The sequence below is a fragment of the Ordospora colligata genome (genome assembly GCF_000803265.1).
Source record: "Ordospora colligata OC4 chromosome Unknown contig_12, whole genome shotgun sequence".
Taxonomy (NCBI): domain Eukaryota; kingdom Fungi; phylum Microsporidia; family Ordosporidae; genus Ordospora; species Ordospora colligata.
In genome coordinates, this window is record NW_014575396.1 from 34,618 (window position 1) to 49,676 (window position 15,059).

The 15,059-nt window shown below is 38.1% G+C and overlaps 10 protein-coding genes across 10 annotated transcripts; 5 read left to right on the forward strand and 5 right to left on the reverse strand.

Moving 5' to 3' along the window:
- Positions 1 to 74: 74 nt before the first annotated feature.
- M896_120290 (phosphoinositide 4-kinase) lies at positions 75 to 4,385 on the reverse strand (the record flags this gene model as incomplete). Its single annotated transcript, XM_014707366.1, has 1 exon — positions 75 to 4,385. The coding sequence occupies one exon, from the start codon at positions 4,383 to 4,385 to the stop codon at positions 75 to 77; it is 4,311 nt and encodes a 1,436-aa protein (XP_014562852.1).
- Positions 4,386 to 4,518: 133 nt separating this feature from the next.
- M896_120300 (ribosomal biogenesis protein) lies at positions 4,519 to 5,748 on the reverse strand (the record flags this gene model as incomplete). Its single annotated transcript, XM_014707367.1, has 1 exon — positions 4,519 to 5,748. One exon carries the CDS (start codon positions 5,746 to 5,748, stop codon positions 4,519 to 4,521), a length of 1,230 nt encoding a protein of 409 aa, XP_014562853.1.
- A 112-nt stretch (positions 5,749 to 5,860) lies between these two features.
- On the forward strand, positions 5,861 to 7,768 carry M896_120310 (kinesin motor domain-containing protein; the record flags this gene model as incomplete). The annotated part of the gene is made up of 1 exon (XM_014707368.1): positions 5,861 to 7,768. One exon carries the CDS (start codon positions 5,861 to 5,863, stop codon positions 7,766 to 7,768), a length of 1,908 nt encoding a protein of 635 aa, XP_014562854.1.
- Positions 7,769 to 8,019: 251 nt separating this feature from the next.
- M896_120320 (GATase1 CTP synthase) lies at positions 8,020 to 9,633 on the reverse strand (the record flags this gene model as incomplete). Its single annotated transcript, XM_014707369.1, has 1 exon — positions 8,020 to 9,633. The coding sequence occupies one exon, from the start codon at positions 9,631 to 9,633 to the stop codon at positions 8,020 to 8,022; it is 1,614 nt and encodes a 537-aa protein (XP_014562855.1).
- A 111-nt stretch (positions 9,634 to 9,744) lies between these two features.
- On the reverse strand, positions 9,745 to 11,337 carry M896_120330 (uncharacterized protein; the record flags this gene model as incomplete). The annotated part of the gene is made up of 1 exon (XM_014707370.1): positions 9,745 to 11,337. The coding sequence occupies one exon, from the start codon at positions 11,335 to 11,337 to the stop codon at positions 9,745 to 9,747; it is 1,593 nt and encodes a 530-aa protein (XP_014562856.1).
- Positions 11,338 to 11,388: 51 nt separating this feature from the next.
- On the forward strand, positions 11,389 to 11,913 carry M896_120340 (RNP domain-containing protein; the record flags this gene model as incomplete). The annotated part of the gene is made up of 1 exon (XM_014707371.1): positions 11,389 to 11,913. One exon carries the CDS (start codon positions 11,389 to 11,391, stop codon positions 11,911 to 11,913), a length of 525 nt encoding a protein of 174 aa, XP_014562857.1.
- A 94-nt stretch (positions 11,914 to 12,007) lies between these two features.
- Positions 12,008 to 12,324, forward strand: M896_120350 (BolA-like protein; the record flags this gene model as incomplete). The annotated part of the gene is made up of 2 exons (XM_014707372.1): positions 12,008 to 12,187; positions 12,214 to 12,324. 2 exons carry the CDS (start codon positions 12,008 to 12,010, stop codon positions 12,322 to 12,324), a joined length of 291 nt encoding a protein of 96 aa, XP_014562858.1.
- A 165-nt stretch (positions 12,325 to 12,489) lies between these two features.
- M896_120360 (polysaccharide deacetylase domain-containing protein) lies at positions 12,490 to 13,248 on the forward strand (the record flags this gene model as incomplete). The annotated part of the gene is made up of 1 exon (XM_014707373.1): positions 12,490 to 13,248. The coding sequence occupies one exon, from the start codon at positions 12,490 to 12,492 to the stop codon at positions 13,246 to 13,248; it is 759 nt and encodes a 252-aa protein (XP_014562859.1).
- Positions 13,249 to 13,396: 148 nt separating this feature from the next.
- Positions 13,397 to 14,095, forward strand: M896_120370 (uncharacterized protein; the record flags this gene model as incomplete). The annotated part of the gene is made up of 1 exon (XM_014707374.1): positions 13,397 to 14,095. The coding sequence occupies one exon, from the start codon at positions 13,397 to 13,399 to the stop codon at positions 14,093 to 14,095; it is 699 nt and encodes a 232-aa protein (XP_014562860.1).
- Positions 14,096 to 14,108: 13 nt separating this feature from the next.
- On the reverse strand, positions 14,109 to 15,059 carry M896_120380 (uncharacterized protein; the record flags this gene model as incomplete). Its single annotated transcript, XM_014707375.1, has 1 exon — positions 14,109 to 15,059. The coding sequence occupies one exon, from the start codon at positions 15,057 to 15,059 to the stop codon at positions 14,109 to 14,111; it is 951 nt and encodes a 316-aa protein (XP_014562861.1).

The following is a 15,059-nucleotide window of genomic DNA, read 5'->3' on the forward strand; positions in this document are numbered from 1 at the left end:
CATTCAACAAATATCTTACAAGTCAACAGACACTCAGTATATACCATCACAAGTCAACAGACACTCATTAAATATCAGAACGAAATGTTGTTCGTCAACTTCTGATACTGGTCATACATCCACGTCCTGAACTTCTGCGATGACTCTGCTATCAATGACATAATAAACCTCTTTGCATTCTTATCAGATAACTCATGTCTGAATCGTAGAATAAAGTTTTCAACCGCATTCTTTTTATAGCATGGCAGCTTGCTTTCGACAAACGAATCTACTATCATCACCAGGTTCTTACTGTTTCTCCTCAATGCTAGAAATCCTTTGACCATCAGTTCTTGATATATCTCAAATCCCTTTCCAGAAACACCTCCAAGCAACTCTTCTATCTCCTTGGTTAGCTTCATCGGCGCTTCAATATTCAAATTCCCAGGTGACGTTTCAAGCATGTATCCAAAGTCAATATGAATTATTCTTCCTTTGTCATCTATCATTATGTTTCCATTGTGCCTATCCTTGATGTTCAGGAAGTACACAACTAACGAGTATCCAGCAAGGCTCGATGCAAAGTTGTACAACGCAGACAAATATCCTTCGCTTTCCTTAAATCCAAACTTGTATTCAAAATACTCTGATAAATTGTTGATGTTCTCCCTGCCTATCTGATCGCGAGACTTCGAATTCGGTATCACTTCAATAATCCCAGTTCCACAAGACGTGACTATCACTTTGTATGGGCACAGGAAAATATCCAGGTTCGCCTGCTTGAATATCAACTCAAACATTGATATTATTTGCAACGCAAGCATGTCCTGTCTGCAATCATCACCGTGCTTGAATATCAGCTGTTTCACACAAACCTGCCCACTTCCATTCTGAACCTTCAGAGATACCACAAAAGGCACTTTCGAATGGCTCTGAAGAACCCTTGCTGATCCATTGATTACCTCAATAATCTTCCATTCAGGTGAATACGGAATGTAAACCCCAGGGCGTAGGCTTATACAAGAGAGATACTCATTAATCCTTCTTCTCTTCTCATCCTTAGATGCCTTAATATAAGGTGCAATATTACATGAGATGCTCAATAGACTTGCAGTAAACTCCTCCTCATTCATAAACACTTCTTTTGCTTCGGTTGACATGTTGTTCAATATTTGCTGTATACATCGCGAAAATACATCATGACAATCATCCTTAATCTTCATGTTCACATCGTTATACAGATTGGCTTTAAGGTTCCAAACAAGTTGATGCGATACAAAATCATCAGATGCAAGCATATTGATTATTGAAGAAACATTTTCAAATGCATCTCTGTTTCTAAGTGCTTGTACAAGCTGAGGAACATAGAAGAACATCTCGTTTTTAAGTTTCTGTAGCTGCAAAAAAACATCATGCATCGCAGACGGCGCCTTCAATCTTTGTATCATCGTAAGGCAATCCATCACCTCGAGATTGTTCATGTTGAAAAAATACGACCTGTATGATGGAACTGAAGACTTTTCAAGTAGCCTTTGTATCATATTCTGCCTAAATGCATTCTGTATGTATATCAGATCTGACGTATCAAACTTCAAAAACAACCCTGCACGATCAGGAAACATCAAATTATCCACAGGCACATGTCCAGACACTGCCCAGTGCAATGAACGGAAGAAAAATCGGTAAAATCCATTTGTTTCAACAGATAAGTTGTAGCATACCATAGAATCCGTCTTGAAATCTAAACCTCGGTATAGCGCCTGCTTCAGAAAACCTTCAGAATCATTCTCTCGAATACGCAAGATGTTATATGCCTTTAAGAGAATATACAGATCTTCATACTCAAACATCTGTCTTAATCTTAGCTTTAGCAAATCTAATGCCATTCTTATCACATTACTTTGCGCTCTTCTTGTATAAATGGTGTCAATAAGCCATATAACAGATTTCTCCTGATGCCTGATGCTCTTGTCAAGTATTTCTATATTTATAGCATATCCAGACGATGCTTGTGAAATAGAAGCGCTCTTCATTGAATCATTCATGCCTTCCAATTGATCTGATTTCATGCAAACATTATCTTTTTCGTTACACTTTATGCTGTTATGTGCATTACCAAACGCTACTCCATTTTTAATTTGATTGATATGTATATGCGATGCACAACCTTCAGGTTTGCATGAACTCATTTCCGCTGCATCAGTAATGCTCATCTTATTAATGTGCTTTGCATCTATACCATCCATTGCTTCATTAGACTCACTTGTACTCGATATAGCCATAGATTTCTGGTTAACAATAAAAACATCTGGGAATCCTTCCACCACATTCATCCTTGATAATGTGTAGATATACAAGTCATTGAAGGACCTGAACAGGCCTTTAGGAAATTCCTTATCAAAGAAAGAAATGTCTGCAACGCAAAGAATAACATAGTTGTAAAAGTTAGGTGCACATTTGATTGTTTCCAAAATTGTTTTGTAGAGCTCTCTATACGATTCAATGACACACACATTCAGAAACTTCTTGTACCCAAATGCTTCGAAAAGTCGTTGAAATCTGTGATGAATCTCCTTTGTAAAAACAATCTTCTCGTCTCGTTCAAGCAGCTTTCTAAGAATGGTTTCAATCATCACAAGTGTTGTTTCTATTGTTTTTGGTTTTTGCGCAATCTCCAATAGTGAATTTACATATGAAAGAGTGAATGCATGCGATCTACTTACATATCCCTCGTGTATATGTCTAATTACATTCACTAGGCCGTCACCGGTCATTCTTATTCCATCCTCATCCTGTATATACTCAAGAATCCCACTGAAGTTCAAATTATGGAGCTTCCTAGACTCGCAGTGATATATAATGCCAAGGAACACTAGCATCCGTGGCTCTACACCAGATACACCCAAATCCCTTGAAAGCCTAGGAAGATGCTTTACATCGTAGTATATGCTTGAAGATATTCCAACAAGCGCGGGCGTCTTAAGAGGAAAGTTTCCTATGCAATCAAATATACACTTTTCAAACACAAATGAATATATCTCATATAGCACATATAGCATCTCTCTTTTCACAGGAATATATGGAACCAGCGAAAGAGCTTGAATCAGATCCTTGTTTTTGGTGGCTACAAAAAACTTCAGAAACTCAGAAACAAGGCCATCAACATGTCCCACATCATGATGCTCTGCCCGAACCTTGTCAAACAAAACTGGATAGAACCTCTGCATAAAACCAAGTCTGATGCTCTGATGAATCGTATGTACAGGAAAATCAATTCGGTTGATAAGAACAAATTCAGAATAAAGTTCAATCGTTTCTGGATGTCTCACAGCAAACCTCAGAAAAAACCCATTGATCTCTTTGACATCTCTTTCAATCACAACCTTAGACAGAAATAATAAGAAGTTCCACACCATCTTGTATTTCAGATTTGACTCAGAGTCTCTTATCCTGTAGAAAATTGTTTTGAGAATGTCTGTCATTCCCACTGATAATCCTTCGCTTTTTGGATTGCGATTGGCTATCTCAACGAGCACATCCATAAGCTCATTCCTTTGAAATGCATTCAATGCAACCAGGCTATTTGTTGTAAATACAGAAAGCATTAGACCTTTAAAAGCTGCAGCATCATGGGCACACACACCTGTTATCTGTACAATAATTCTTCCAAGATTCTTGTTTGAAATAGGAAGTCTCTCAATCACACCTAACACCTCCTCAATTCTTTCTGGGACACTTCTGCTTACCAGCAAGTCAATCGAAAGCACAGTCTTGAACACAAACACAAGGTCGTCCTCCAGTTCACCTGCTTTGCTGATTATCATAAATGCCTCGTACAGGCATTCATTCGAAAATCCGTATATTTCTTGCTTCTCTTTGGGAATCTGATCACCAGTGCAAACCTTCTGTTCTAAAAACATTTCAATTAGCCTCAACGATAGAATCAAAAAGTCAAACATCATATTCATTAATCCATCATCATCTTGCCAATATGCAACTTTCCTGATTATCTCTTTGTCTATTTTTCTACAAAGCCCTTCCACAAACACCTCATACCTTGCTACACATTCTCCATGATCAATCTTCCATATCACTGCTTCAATAAACGAGTTAATAAGACCAAACTCTATCTCTCTTAATAGAGGCATCGATAGAATATCATGCATAATCTCCTCAACTTCCTCATTGCCTTTCAATATCTTCAAGAATGCTGATATATACATCTTATACAAATTACTAGTGTATTCATAGCGCTCCATAGATTCTTTCATAATCGCATAAGCATCTAGGCTTCGTCCTGGCACATCAAAACCTATAAGGTTCTCAACCTCATCCATCACGCATTTTCCATCAAACTGTATACATACTTCACTTGTATTAGCTGTCACCTTTGCCTCATTCTCCATTATGCAATGTTTATGGGTTTGTATTGCTATTACACTTCATCACCCAAACATCTCATCATATATCTTGACATTCTTAACATCATAAATCCCTTTATTGCTTTTTTTAAATGCACTCATATCTACTTAGAAGCACTTAAATCTCGTATTCAACATCCTCAAATCTATTCAGGACATCTTCCATATTATATCTTTGTTTTTTAGACATTGTCATCATAACCTCCTTAGAAACAATATCCTCTATCGATCTGAATGGGGACACATGTTTTGGAAGCACTTTACCAACGCAGTATTCTATATGATCAAGCTTTTCTTTGCGATTCAGGCAATCAAATACATATTGAGGTTGCACATATATAACACCTTCATTTACCTCATCTGCACTTTCACAAACACATACATCTGCCTTTTCGTCTCTACCAACAACCTTTCCACCAAGACACGGAACTATCAACCTCAGGCACTCTCCAACAGCAACAATATCAATCCAAAACAACATTCCACTAAATATTCCAGCTTTATCAGTAGCAACTATTTTCGAATGATCCACGCTGCATGGTTCATGCAATTTCCCAAGTTTATACAGAACTAATTTAAAATGCATGTCCAATAAAGGCAAAGAATACGATAGCAGGGAAATATCAATTTTGCTATCGTCATTGACAATTTCCTCCATTTCAGATTCGCTACTAGAAGACTCGTCATCAGAAGACGATACAAAGTCTAGAAAGGTTAATTCTTTCCATCTAAACCCTCGAGGAATGTCTTTTTTCTCCTCAATAATCTCTTGAAGACTTGCACCCGGGTATGGAACAAACCATGTGACTCGGATCTTCCCTATTGATATCTGGTTGTATATTCCACTCTTAGACATAAATGAACATTCAAGTAACCTTTTGGCTATGACAAAGTCCTCAAAGTTCTTTATGACATTGTCAGAATCTTTGTAAAGTCCAAGCATTCTTGCCAGATACAGATTGCTCATTGTCACATTCAATCCATCCACTGATTCTGCAAACGTTTTGTACTTATCTTTAATAAGATCAACATAGTTATACTCTTTGTAACGCAGGTTTGCTATCTTGTATTCAAATCCAGTTCCCTCGTATCTTTTTTTAATACTTTCTATTGATTTGTTCTTCATCATAGTTTTGTAAACGTGCGAGTGTATCAACTTGTTTGCATCATACACTTTGTAATAAAACCCATTTTCTTCGTCCACTTTCTGCCTGTTCTTTGGAATGTACGGGTGAACTCCACATAGGGTCACAAGCCTGTCAAACTCTCTGTCCTGCAACTTCAAGTTCTTCATCACCAAGCTTTTCGAAATAAATTTCTTTGGTGCTTTTATATATGCCATGCTCATCAAGGGTTGATATGTGTTGCATCTAAACGTAAATGTGTGGCATGTTATTGCATCAATATCCACTAGTATACCACAACCGTCAATAAAGCAACAAGGAATAGCCCTCGAGCATATGATAAAAGACTTACAAGAATACCTGACTGAGAATAAGATAGGCCATCTGTACCATTTTTTTGAAAGACTTGGAATAGACGAATCGCAACTGTTGGCAAAACTAAAGTACTCTGATCTTGAGAAGATTGGGATTGAGAATTTAATTGAACGACGCAAGGTTTTTGACGTGATAAACGAAATAAACCAGGATATGTATAATGATGAAGTGTATGCGCATAATGTAAGCATCAGGGATTATTCATGTGTTAGTGATGTATATGAGAATGAATCAAGATCAGGAACGGATGGAATTAATACTGAGCTTTCAATTGCTATGAGAGGCATTGAAAAGCAGCATCGTAATGCAAGTGATGGATGTAAAAATAACAATTATTCTGTGCATAATACAAGTTATGGATGTAAGAATGCAGATTACACGGCATGCACTACTGAATCCTCGAATTACTTATCTGAAAACAATCGTCACGAGGTGTTATTTGGAGAAAGTGTATCAATAGAACAGAAGCTGTTTTCATGCACATTTAATACAAAAGAACGTGATATGCTGCATGAAGAAGGCATGGGCATTGAGAAGGAGTATTCAATGTTGGGCATGATTGATCCGTGCTTTATATTACCTGATGAAGTTATGATGAATACAAGCACGCAGAAGGAAAAAATAATTGTTTGTGTGCGTAAGAAACCATGCGATAGCATAAAATCAGACATAGTTGAAGTTGATGGCCAAAGTATAACAGTGAATGAATCAAAGACAAGAATCGATCTAACGCCGTATGTTGAAAAGCATAAATTTGAGTTTGATTATTCATTTAATGGGAATGTTACAAACATTGGATTGTATAGAGAGTGTGTCAAGAGCATTGTCAATCATGTTATCTCAGGTGGATTTGGCACAGTCATAGCATATGGACAGACAGGTACGGGAAAGACTTACACAATGCTTGAAAAAAACGCTGGAATGTTGTATCTGGCAATGAAAGATCTTATTCTTAAGAAGCAGCATGGAACAATAACATTTTGTGAAATATACATGGGGCAAGTTTACGACCTTCTTGATGGCAGCAAGAAAGTCCATCTGCGAGAGGTCAACGGCGTTGTGCATCTAGCGAATTCAAAAGAAGAAGATTTTGATGGATACGAAAGTGCAATGAATATAATAGACAAGGGCATTGCACTTAGAAAAACTGGAATTACAGGTGCCAACTCAAAGTCATCGAGATCACATGCAGTGGTGCTGGTGAACTTTTTTGAAGATTCAGGAGTCCAGTTTGATCGTAGAACAAGTACAAAAGAATATGCAAGTAGAAATAGCAGCAGATCCATTGTTTTTGTGGATCTTGCAGGGAGTGAACGGGGATCTGATAGAAAGGACATGAGTTCTGATGTAAAGAACGAGGGTGCTGAAATCAACAAGAGTCTGCTGGCGCTTAAAGAGTGTATTAGAGGAATGGAGAAGGACAAAAAACATCTTCCATTCAGACAAAGTAAACTGACTCAAATTTTGAAGAATTCATTTGTTGGCATGTCTAGAACGTGCCTGATAGCTACAATATCACCAAGTCTCGACAATGTAGAGCATACTCTGAATACATTGAGATACGCAGCAAGAATAAAAGAAGGAACATATCAAGGAACCAGAGCAATGGAGTCACCCATTAAGAAAACAGCGGCTCATTTGAATCATTCGATGTCTATATCACCAAAACCTGATTCCAAGCCCAAAATGAATGTTGGCAATTTTCAACCACAAATGCAAATACCAAGTGCTAGCCATCAAGAAATTGTGCCTGATATCATTAAGGTGTTAGAGCAGATTGACACCAACATCATAGCTATCGAGGATCTGCGTCAATTAGAAAAAATACTGGAAGTGTGCAAAACAATTGGGGATAAGTATAGAGCATAAAAATAATGCTAATTTCTCAATCGAATTGCTAAAATAAACTGATAAAATCTATTAGATCGCACAGAATAGTATTAAACAAAATTCATTTATACTTAACTCTATTGTGCCACAAAACATATTTATCTGTGGTAATTGTAAAGCACAAACACACTTATTGTGGCAATTGTGAAGTACAAAAGCATTCATCTTGATAGCGTGAAACGCAAAATCATTTATCTGTGACAGCTGTAAAGCACAAACACCTGATTAATTCATCTACCTTTCTGCATCTCATAACATGTAGAAATAAGTTCCGTAAACAATGGATGAGGTGCATCGGGTCTTGCATTCAACTCCGGATGGTATTGCACACCTATAAAAAACGGATGATCCTCCATTTCAAAAGCCTTCATGTTCATGCCATTCAAGCTCTTGCCAACAAACCTAATTCCTTCCCTCTCAAGTCTTCCTGCTGCCTCTTTGCAAACTTCATATCGGTGTCTGTGCCGTTCCCTCACACTACTTCTTTGATACAAATGCTTTATCCTTCCTTCCATTATAGCTATCTCATATCCCCCAATCCTTAGCATCCCATCTCTTTTCCCATTTTCATCTTCAATGAGCCTTATTACTAAATCTCCTCCTTTCCCAACAAATTCTTCAGAGTTTGCATTCATAATCCCAAGGATGTTTCTACACATCTCAATTACAGCGAGCTGATATCCAAGACATATTCCAAGCAATGGGATCTTGTTCATTCGTGCATACTCAATCGCTTTGATCTTTCCTTCCACACCTCTTGGTCCAAATCCGCCAGGTATCACAATTCCATCGCATCCACTAATATCTTCATATTCAATGCCCTTTTCAATTCCTTCTGCATCAATCCACACCACCTCAGCTCTCACACCAAGCAATCCTGCTGAAAAATGAAGAGCATGAACAACCGAAGCATAGTTATCAAAAACACACACCCCTCTTGCAACTAATCCAATTTTAACCGTGTTTACTTTGGCCCTTCCGATCTTTTCAATCGCATTCATCATTTCAGCCCTTACTCCTCTGTTCTCAATCCCAAGTACACATGCAATCTTCTCACCAAGTCCACTCATCTCAAAATATCCTGGCAAATGATACACACTTTCCATGTCAGGTAGGTTGTATACATTTCCACTCGCAATCATACAATGCTCCTCAATCCTCTTTATAAAGTCACCATCAATTTCTTTGCTTCCCCTGCACACCAACACATCATATTTCAATCCATGATCTTCCAATCTCATGGCTCCCATCGCAATCTTTTCTAAATCATAATGGTCAATCCCAAACTCTATTATACGCTCAACACCCACAATCATACAGTTTTCCTTTCCAACATTCATCTGTAGCTTTGAGAATATCTCCAGATACACATGTGAATCGCTTTCTGCAATAGATCCCCCAAGTTCAACTACCACAACCTCAGCATTCTTCTTTCCTCCCAATAGATCATCCATCTCTTTTTGCCCAGTCTTAATTATTCGTCTAACTGCTCCATTAATTACACTGGGATCTAGATATGGAATTCTTTCCATTCGTGGATCTCTTCTACTTGTTAAATCATTTGGCATTCCATCGCTCCACATTCCACTCTCCCGCTTCAATCCCACTGCTCCAAATCTAATGAATATTCCAAAGTCCATGTCACACTCGTGTGCATCCTCAAATATGCGTATTTCCCCATGCTCACATATCTCCTTCGAATCTAAATTGCAGTTCATATGCAAGTCAATCTTCATGTGCGTTACATTATATCCTCTTGCTCTCAAAATTACTCCTACACCGCTGCTTACTGCTCCCTTCCCAACTCCAGAAATAACTCCTCCAGAAATAAACACATACTTCATATTCTTGGGGCTTTATCTCTTCAAGCATATAACACTTCAAAATAATTCTAATTCAATCACTAATCTTATCTTTATTAATCACCCATTCGCTATCATACAGATCCGGTGCTTCTAGTACAATGAACATAGCTTATCTAGCTCTCCTTCCGATATATTCACACTCCCTTGCTCATATTGCCTCAGAAGCTCCTCTTTTCCAAGAGATAGTGCTAAACCATACATCTTGAGCTTTTTGCGATTCATCACCACCCCTGCTGGAAGATGGAAACAAAAATCAAGAACATACTCAATCAGCTCTGCTACAGATCTCCGTGTTTTCCCACTAACAGGCCCGAGCTCTACAATCTTTGCCATCATGCACGAGTTCAACGTCTCAAAAAACTGTATTTCAAACAAGCTCTTATTAATCTTCGGTACAAACATGCTCACATTCTCCATGAAGTCGACATACTTCTCTCGAAAGTGCATCTTCATCGATATTACAGGATCCTCCAAACTTATCTTCACTCTCGATGCATCCTTTACAATCCAGAAAAACATCTCTTCCTTCCTCTTCATCAGCTCTTCACAAAGACTATGGTTAGGATACGTTCTCACAAAGTGGCTCATGTCTGCAAATTCACAAAACATTTGCTGCATATACTTATTGTCATACTTCACATCAAACATCTTCATTATTGCCCTGTCAACAACCTTCGTTCCCTTGTCATGCCGCTTAGATCTGCTGCTTCTGAACATCTCAAAGCAATCAACAAATCGTTTGTATCTAAGCGATATATGCTTCGGAAGCCTTTCACTAACATTTTCAACCTCCACAACATCTTCCCCAGGGTTTGACTTTGTTATATCAATGATCTCTCTCATGACAATATCAAGTCTCCATTCAGAACAGTTCTGTATATACGCATCTGTACCTTCAAACAGTCTGTTGTTTACACTTACTTCTTCATCAGAAAGCATCTTTTGTATAACCATCGCTCTTAGATTTTCTTTGAAGCATCCAATTATTGCATTAAATATCTCTGTAAATTCTTTCACATCTCTGATATTCTTTTGACTTGCATTGCATAATAACTCAGGAATATTATTTGTTCCATCAGTTGCATTGTGTATATGGCATACAAAGTACAGCTTGTCATTTGACTCAAACACATTCATATCTATTGGCAAGGTTTCTCTTGCATATTTGCAGAAAAGCGACTTCAATACCTCTCTGCATACAGTTGTTACTTCATGGTGCTCGCTAGCAATCAAAAACACTTGCTCCACTTCTTGACTCACAGCAATGATACGTTTCTTTCCATCTTCTATGAGATCTTCGCAAGCCAGTTCTTCCCTTGAATGTTTTATCTCATCTGCAGGCATAACCTTGTATTCTACTAATTCCTTTAGAAAATCAATAAACTTTCTCTTCAAGATCTCAATGTCTTTGACCTTCAAAAATACATTCCTGAGCTCACTTATATCGGTGCAATCAGAAGACTCAAGTCGAAATATCTCAATTTCCCTAAGAACGGCATCATACTGCATCCTAGTCTCTTCAATTTTGTCCTGTATATCCTGTGTAGATGATGCACTTAACTCATCCTCCATCTTTTTTATTTCCTCCTCTACCTCTGCTATTTTTTCTTTGCATTGCTTGTATTTCACAACCCATTCTTCAAAACACCTGATCTTCTCAAAGTCCTTAGCTATTCGTTCCATCAGAGGGATAGCACATAAGCATTTATTTCGCTTGCCCACTCCACTGCTCAGATGATGTTTGTTACTGGCATTCCTGAGTCGCTAGATGATGATCTGTTTAAGGAGATGTTGTCTGTGTTCGGTGAAGTGAAGATATTTGAAAGAGGATGCGATCTGAGTGGAAATCCATCCACATGGGCATTTGTGAGCTACTATGAAAGCACATCAGCTGAAAGTATGCATTCGACTCTATCAGGCATTTGCATTGGACAGAATAAAATATCTGTATATCCAGAATTGAATGAGTGCATAGAAAATGCGAATGAATGCATGATACGCAAAATCAACGCCGTAATTGCAAAGTATAAGGATGGTGTTGAAAACACCGACATTCTAAATAAATTTCTGTCAAGCTATAGACTGATTTACGGTCAGGCGAGCAACTCAAACAGATTTGACGAGGCGCTGCAAAAATGGCTTCATGAAGAGTCAGAAATACGCAAAGTTTGTATGAATGCACAGAAAGCGCTTGATGATAGAAATAACATGCAGTATAGGCATCTATCGATGTATGATGACGATAACGTCAAAAAGTAAAGATTATAGAATATCATCGTGTACGAATAAAGTTTGTACCAAATATATACGCATAACGTCTATAAAGTACTTATTATAATGAAAAAAATATGCCATGGATAATAGGATTATTGAGAAGAGCATCAGAGATGCATTAGAGAAAAGATTCAGGCATTCATGCATGGAAATCACAAACACATCGCCAGATCATAAAGGCCACCTGGATTCTTCAAAAACAAATACAGCAGAAACACACTTTTCTATCAAAATAAAGTCAGAAACATTCAATCAAATGGTAAGTCAAAATTATTGTAACTTAAGAAAATATCAGATAGGCATAGACTTGTTCATACTGCATTGGATGATGCATTTGAGAACGGATTACATGCGATTGAAATAGACTGCGAGTCTGATTATAGCCAGTCGAACTAGTAATCAATCAGATGTTTATAAATGACATGATAGGAATTCCAAAGTCAATCTAATTATTCCTGATTGCTGATTAATTGCTTCATTTATAGCAATTAGGTTCATTTTAGTAAAAAGAACATAATTCTTTATTACATTATATTTAAATAGATGCATTTATACAACTTCATGCTGTTGAAATTGTTGTTCATCCTCGCTGCTGCTAGAGGTACAGAAGTCCCAGATATATGTGGAAAGGCCGGTCTCATTGTTCTGAACTTTACAGAAGGGCCTGTTGCCGGTGTTACTGACAAGATCCTGAACACAATGAAGGACCTGGATGTAAAGGGTATGTTTACATTTACTGTGAACCAGCGTGTAACTGGAAATGTCAAGAACCTATATCAGAGAGCATGGGAAGAAGGACACACGGTCGGGCTCAGACTCAATCCAAGCTTGGACAGTGATTATGGCGCAATGAATCGTGATTCCATGGAGCAGCTTGTAAAGGAAGAACTCGATACGATTGACGGTCTTTCACACTCAGAGATCAGATATGCAACTCTTCCAGTCAATGGAGGCGAAGTAAACTCTGAAATGTACGATGTGTTGACTGAGAACGGAGTTCTTCCTGTTGGATACACATTCTGCCCATATGATTACGATGGGAAGGAAATCGAGAATTTCGAAGACCTGATCGATAATTCAAACCCAAATAACCACTCATTCATCGTTATGATGCATGATGGGATGGAAGCCGATACGTCACGCTTGGAGCAGATGGTGCAGATAGGTAGAGACCGTGGATATACGTTTGTAAATATGGATGAATGTCTCAAAGGATACAAAGGCGCACCTGGCGAGCCAGAGCTCAAACTCCGAGGAAAGGGTGTTGAAAGCATCGCAAGCTTCATGCCATTCATCTTGCTTTTGGCAAGACTCTTGTAAGCTAGTAAATAAATATGCTTTAATAGAACAATGAAATTATAAATGATATCTACGCCATATCAGTGTGATTAGATGACACAGTGCGTTAGAACCTTTGTAATCAGTTTCAAGCTATTCTAAAATAAGTCTCAGGTAGTGCATTTCGACAATGGTTCATTTGAACAGTCATACTAATATTGTAGTGCAACAAGAAGGCAGAGCAGGCACATGCATGATCAATCATTCAGAGTGCTGCAAATGTCAGGATCATTATGCACCCTATTCTTCAGAACCTGTTCAATGCAACAATACAATGCCTGAAGCAATTCTTATGACGCCTCATCTGTCTGCTTCTCCTATCCATTGTGATACCGAATGCAAATGCTTATGTACTTATAAATCAATGGATTCACAATGCATCAATACTACAAGTAGCACATATTGTCTTCAATTCATATGTATGCTTTGTTACACATGCACAGGCAAATCATTCTCAGTTATGATTCACAGTCAGGTACTATTTAAGGAATTCTTGATGTTCCCAATGCACATCCTACACATCGGTTCTGTTTACATAAGAAGATATATCAGCCACATCCAAAAGCCAATCTCGCCAGAGTCATTCACCAAGATATACCTTGTATGCTGTGTCCTTGCTGCAAAATACATCGACGACACCAGAATATTCAATGATTTCATTGTGCAAAAGTGGAGATTCGCAATCAAAGATATCAATCGCATTGAAATCTCAATTTTAAGACTGCTCAAGTTCAATCTCGATGTTGATCCAGATGTAATTTACTCTTATGTACGGCCAGGCACTTCTCTATACAATTATAAACAGCACAATCGATATCAAATGCATTAGTAAAACATTCTCATCAATCACTTCTTGTATCAAAACCTTTGCTATATTCATTCAAAAAACATCTATTATTCTGATTGTTTCTGCTGCATTCATTTGTACCGTCATTCTTTGTATTTCTTGATGAGCTTAGATGCAACGGCAGCATCAGCTTGCAATTGGAACAGAATTGCTTGTTGTCGTCATCAGCATTATAGTATCCAGGATACGGCACATAAGAAAGACAAAAATTGCTGCTTTGACTCTCTACAAATTTACATCCTTCATGCATCGGCTCCTTAATCCCAACCCCATTCACATGGTGATTGAACTCAGGACTGAAGAAGTACCTGTTCATCAAAAACTCTATGTCTACGGCCCATCCATTATATGGACCTGAGTAGTTGCTTGCATAGTGCTTAGCGCCATCAATGCCTAGTAATTGGAACGCATCTCTTATCCATGAAAGCGCAAAGTTGAAATCCTCGTCCTTATCCTGAATGTATGTGCTCTTAAGGCACTGATTAGCGATGTAAACAAATTTGTCCAATGCAAGAAAAAACTCTTTAAGAAGATTGCCTTTATCAGAGCAAATGCACTGTCCTGTACTGCAGCTCCTTTCATGCATAGCATCGATTGAGAGTCTGTAATGATGCTTAGCAAGTCCACGGCCGAATTCTCGAGCCCAGCGACTGTTTACGACTTCAAAATGATCAGTATTCTTTATATCATTCAAACAGCTCTTATCATGACGATCCTCATCTTGGCCTATGCTTTTTGTGCTTACGGATTCTGAATCATCTCCAATATGGCTTGAGGCACATATATGTTCTTCATGGCTCTTGGAACTCATATTTATACAATCACCATCTTCATGATGAGCATGACTTTCGTTATTCTTGCTGCATACTTTGTTTCCAATTCCACCCTCCTCAATGCACAATGACTTCCATAGACTCTTGGAATCTTCCTTATCTGCTTCCTGCAT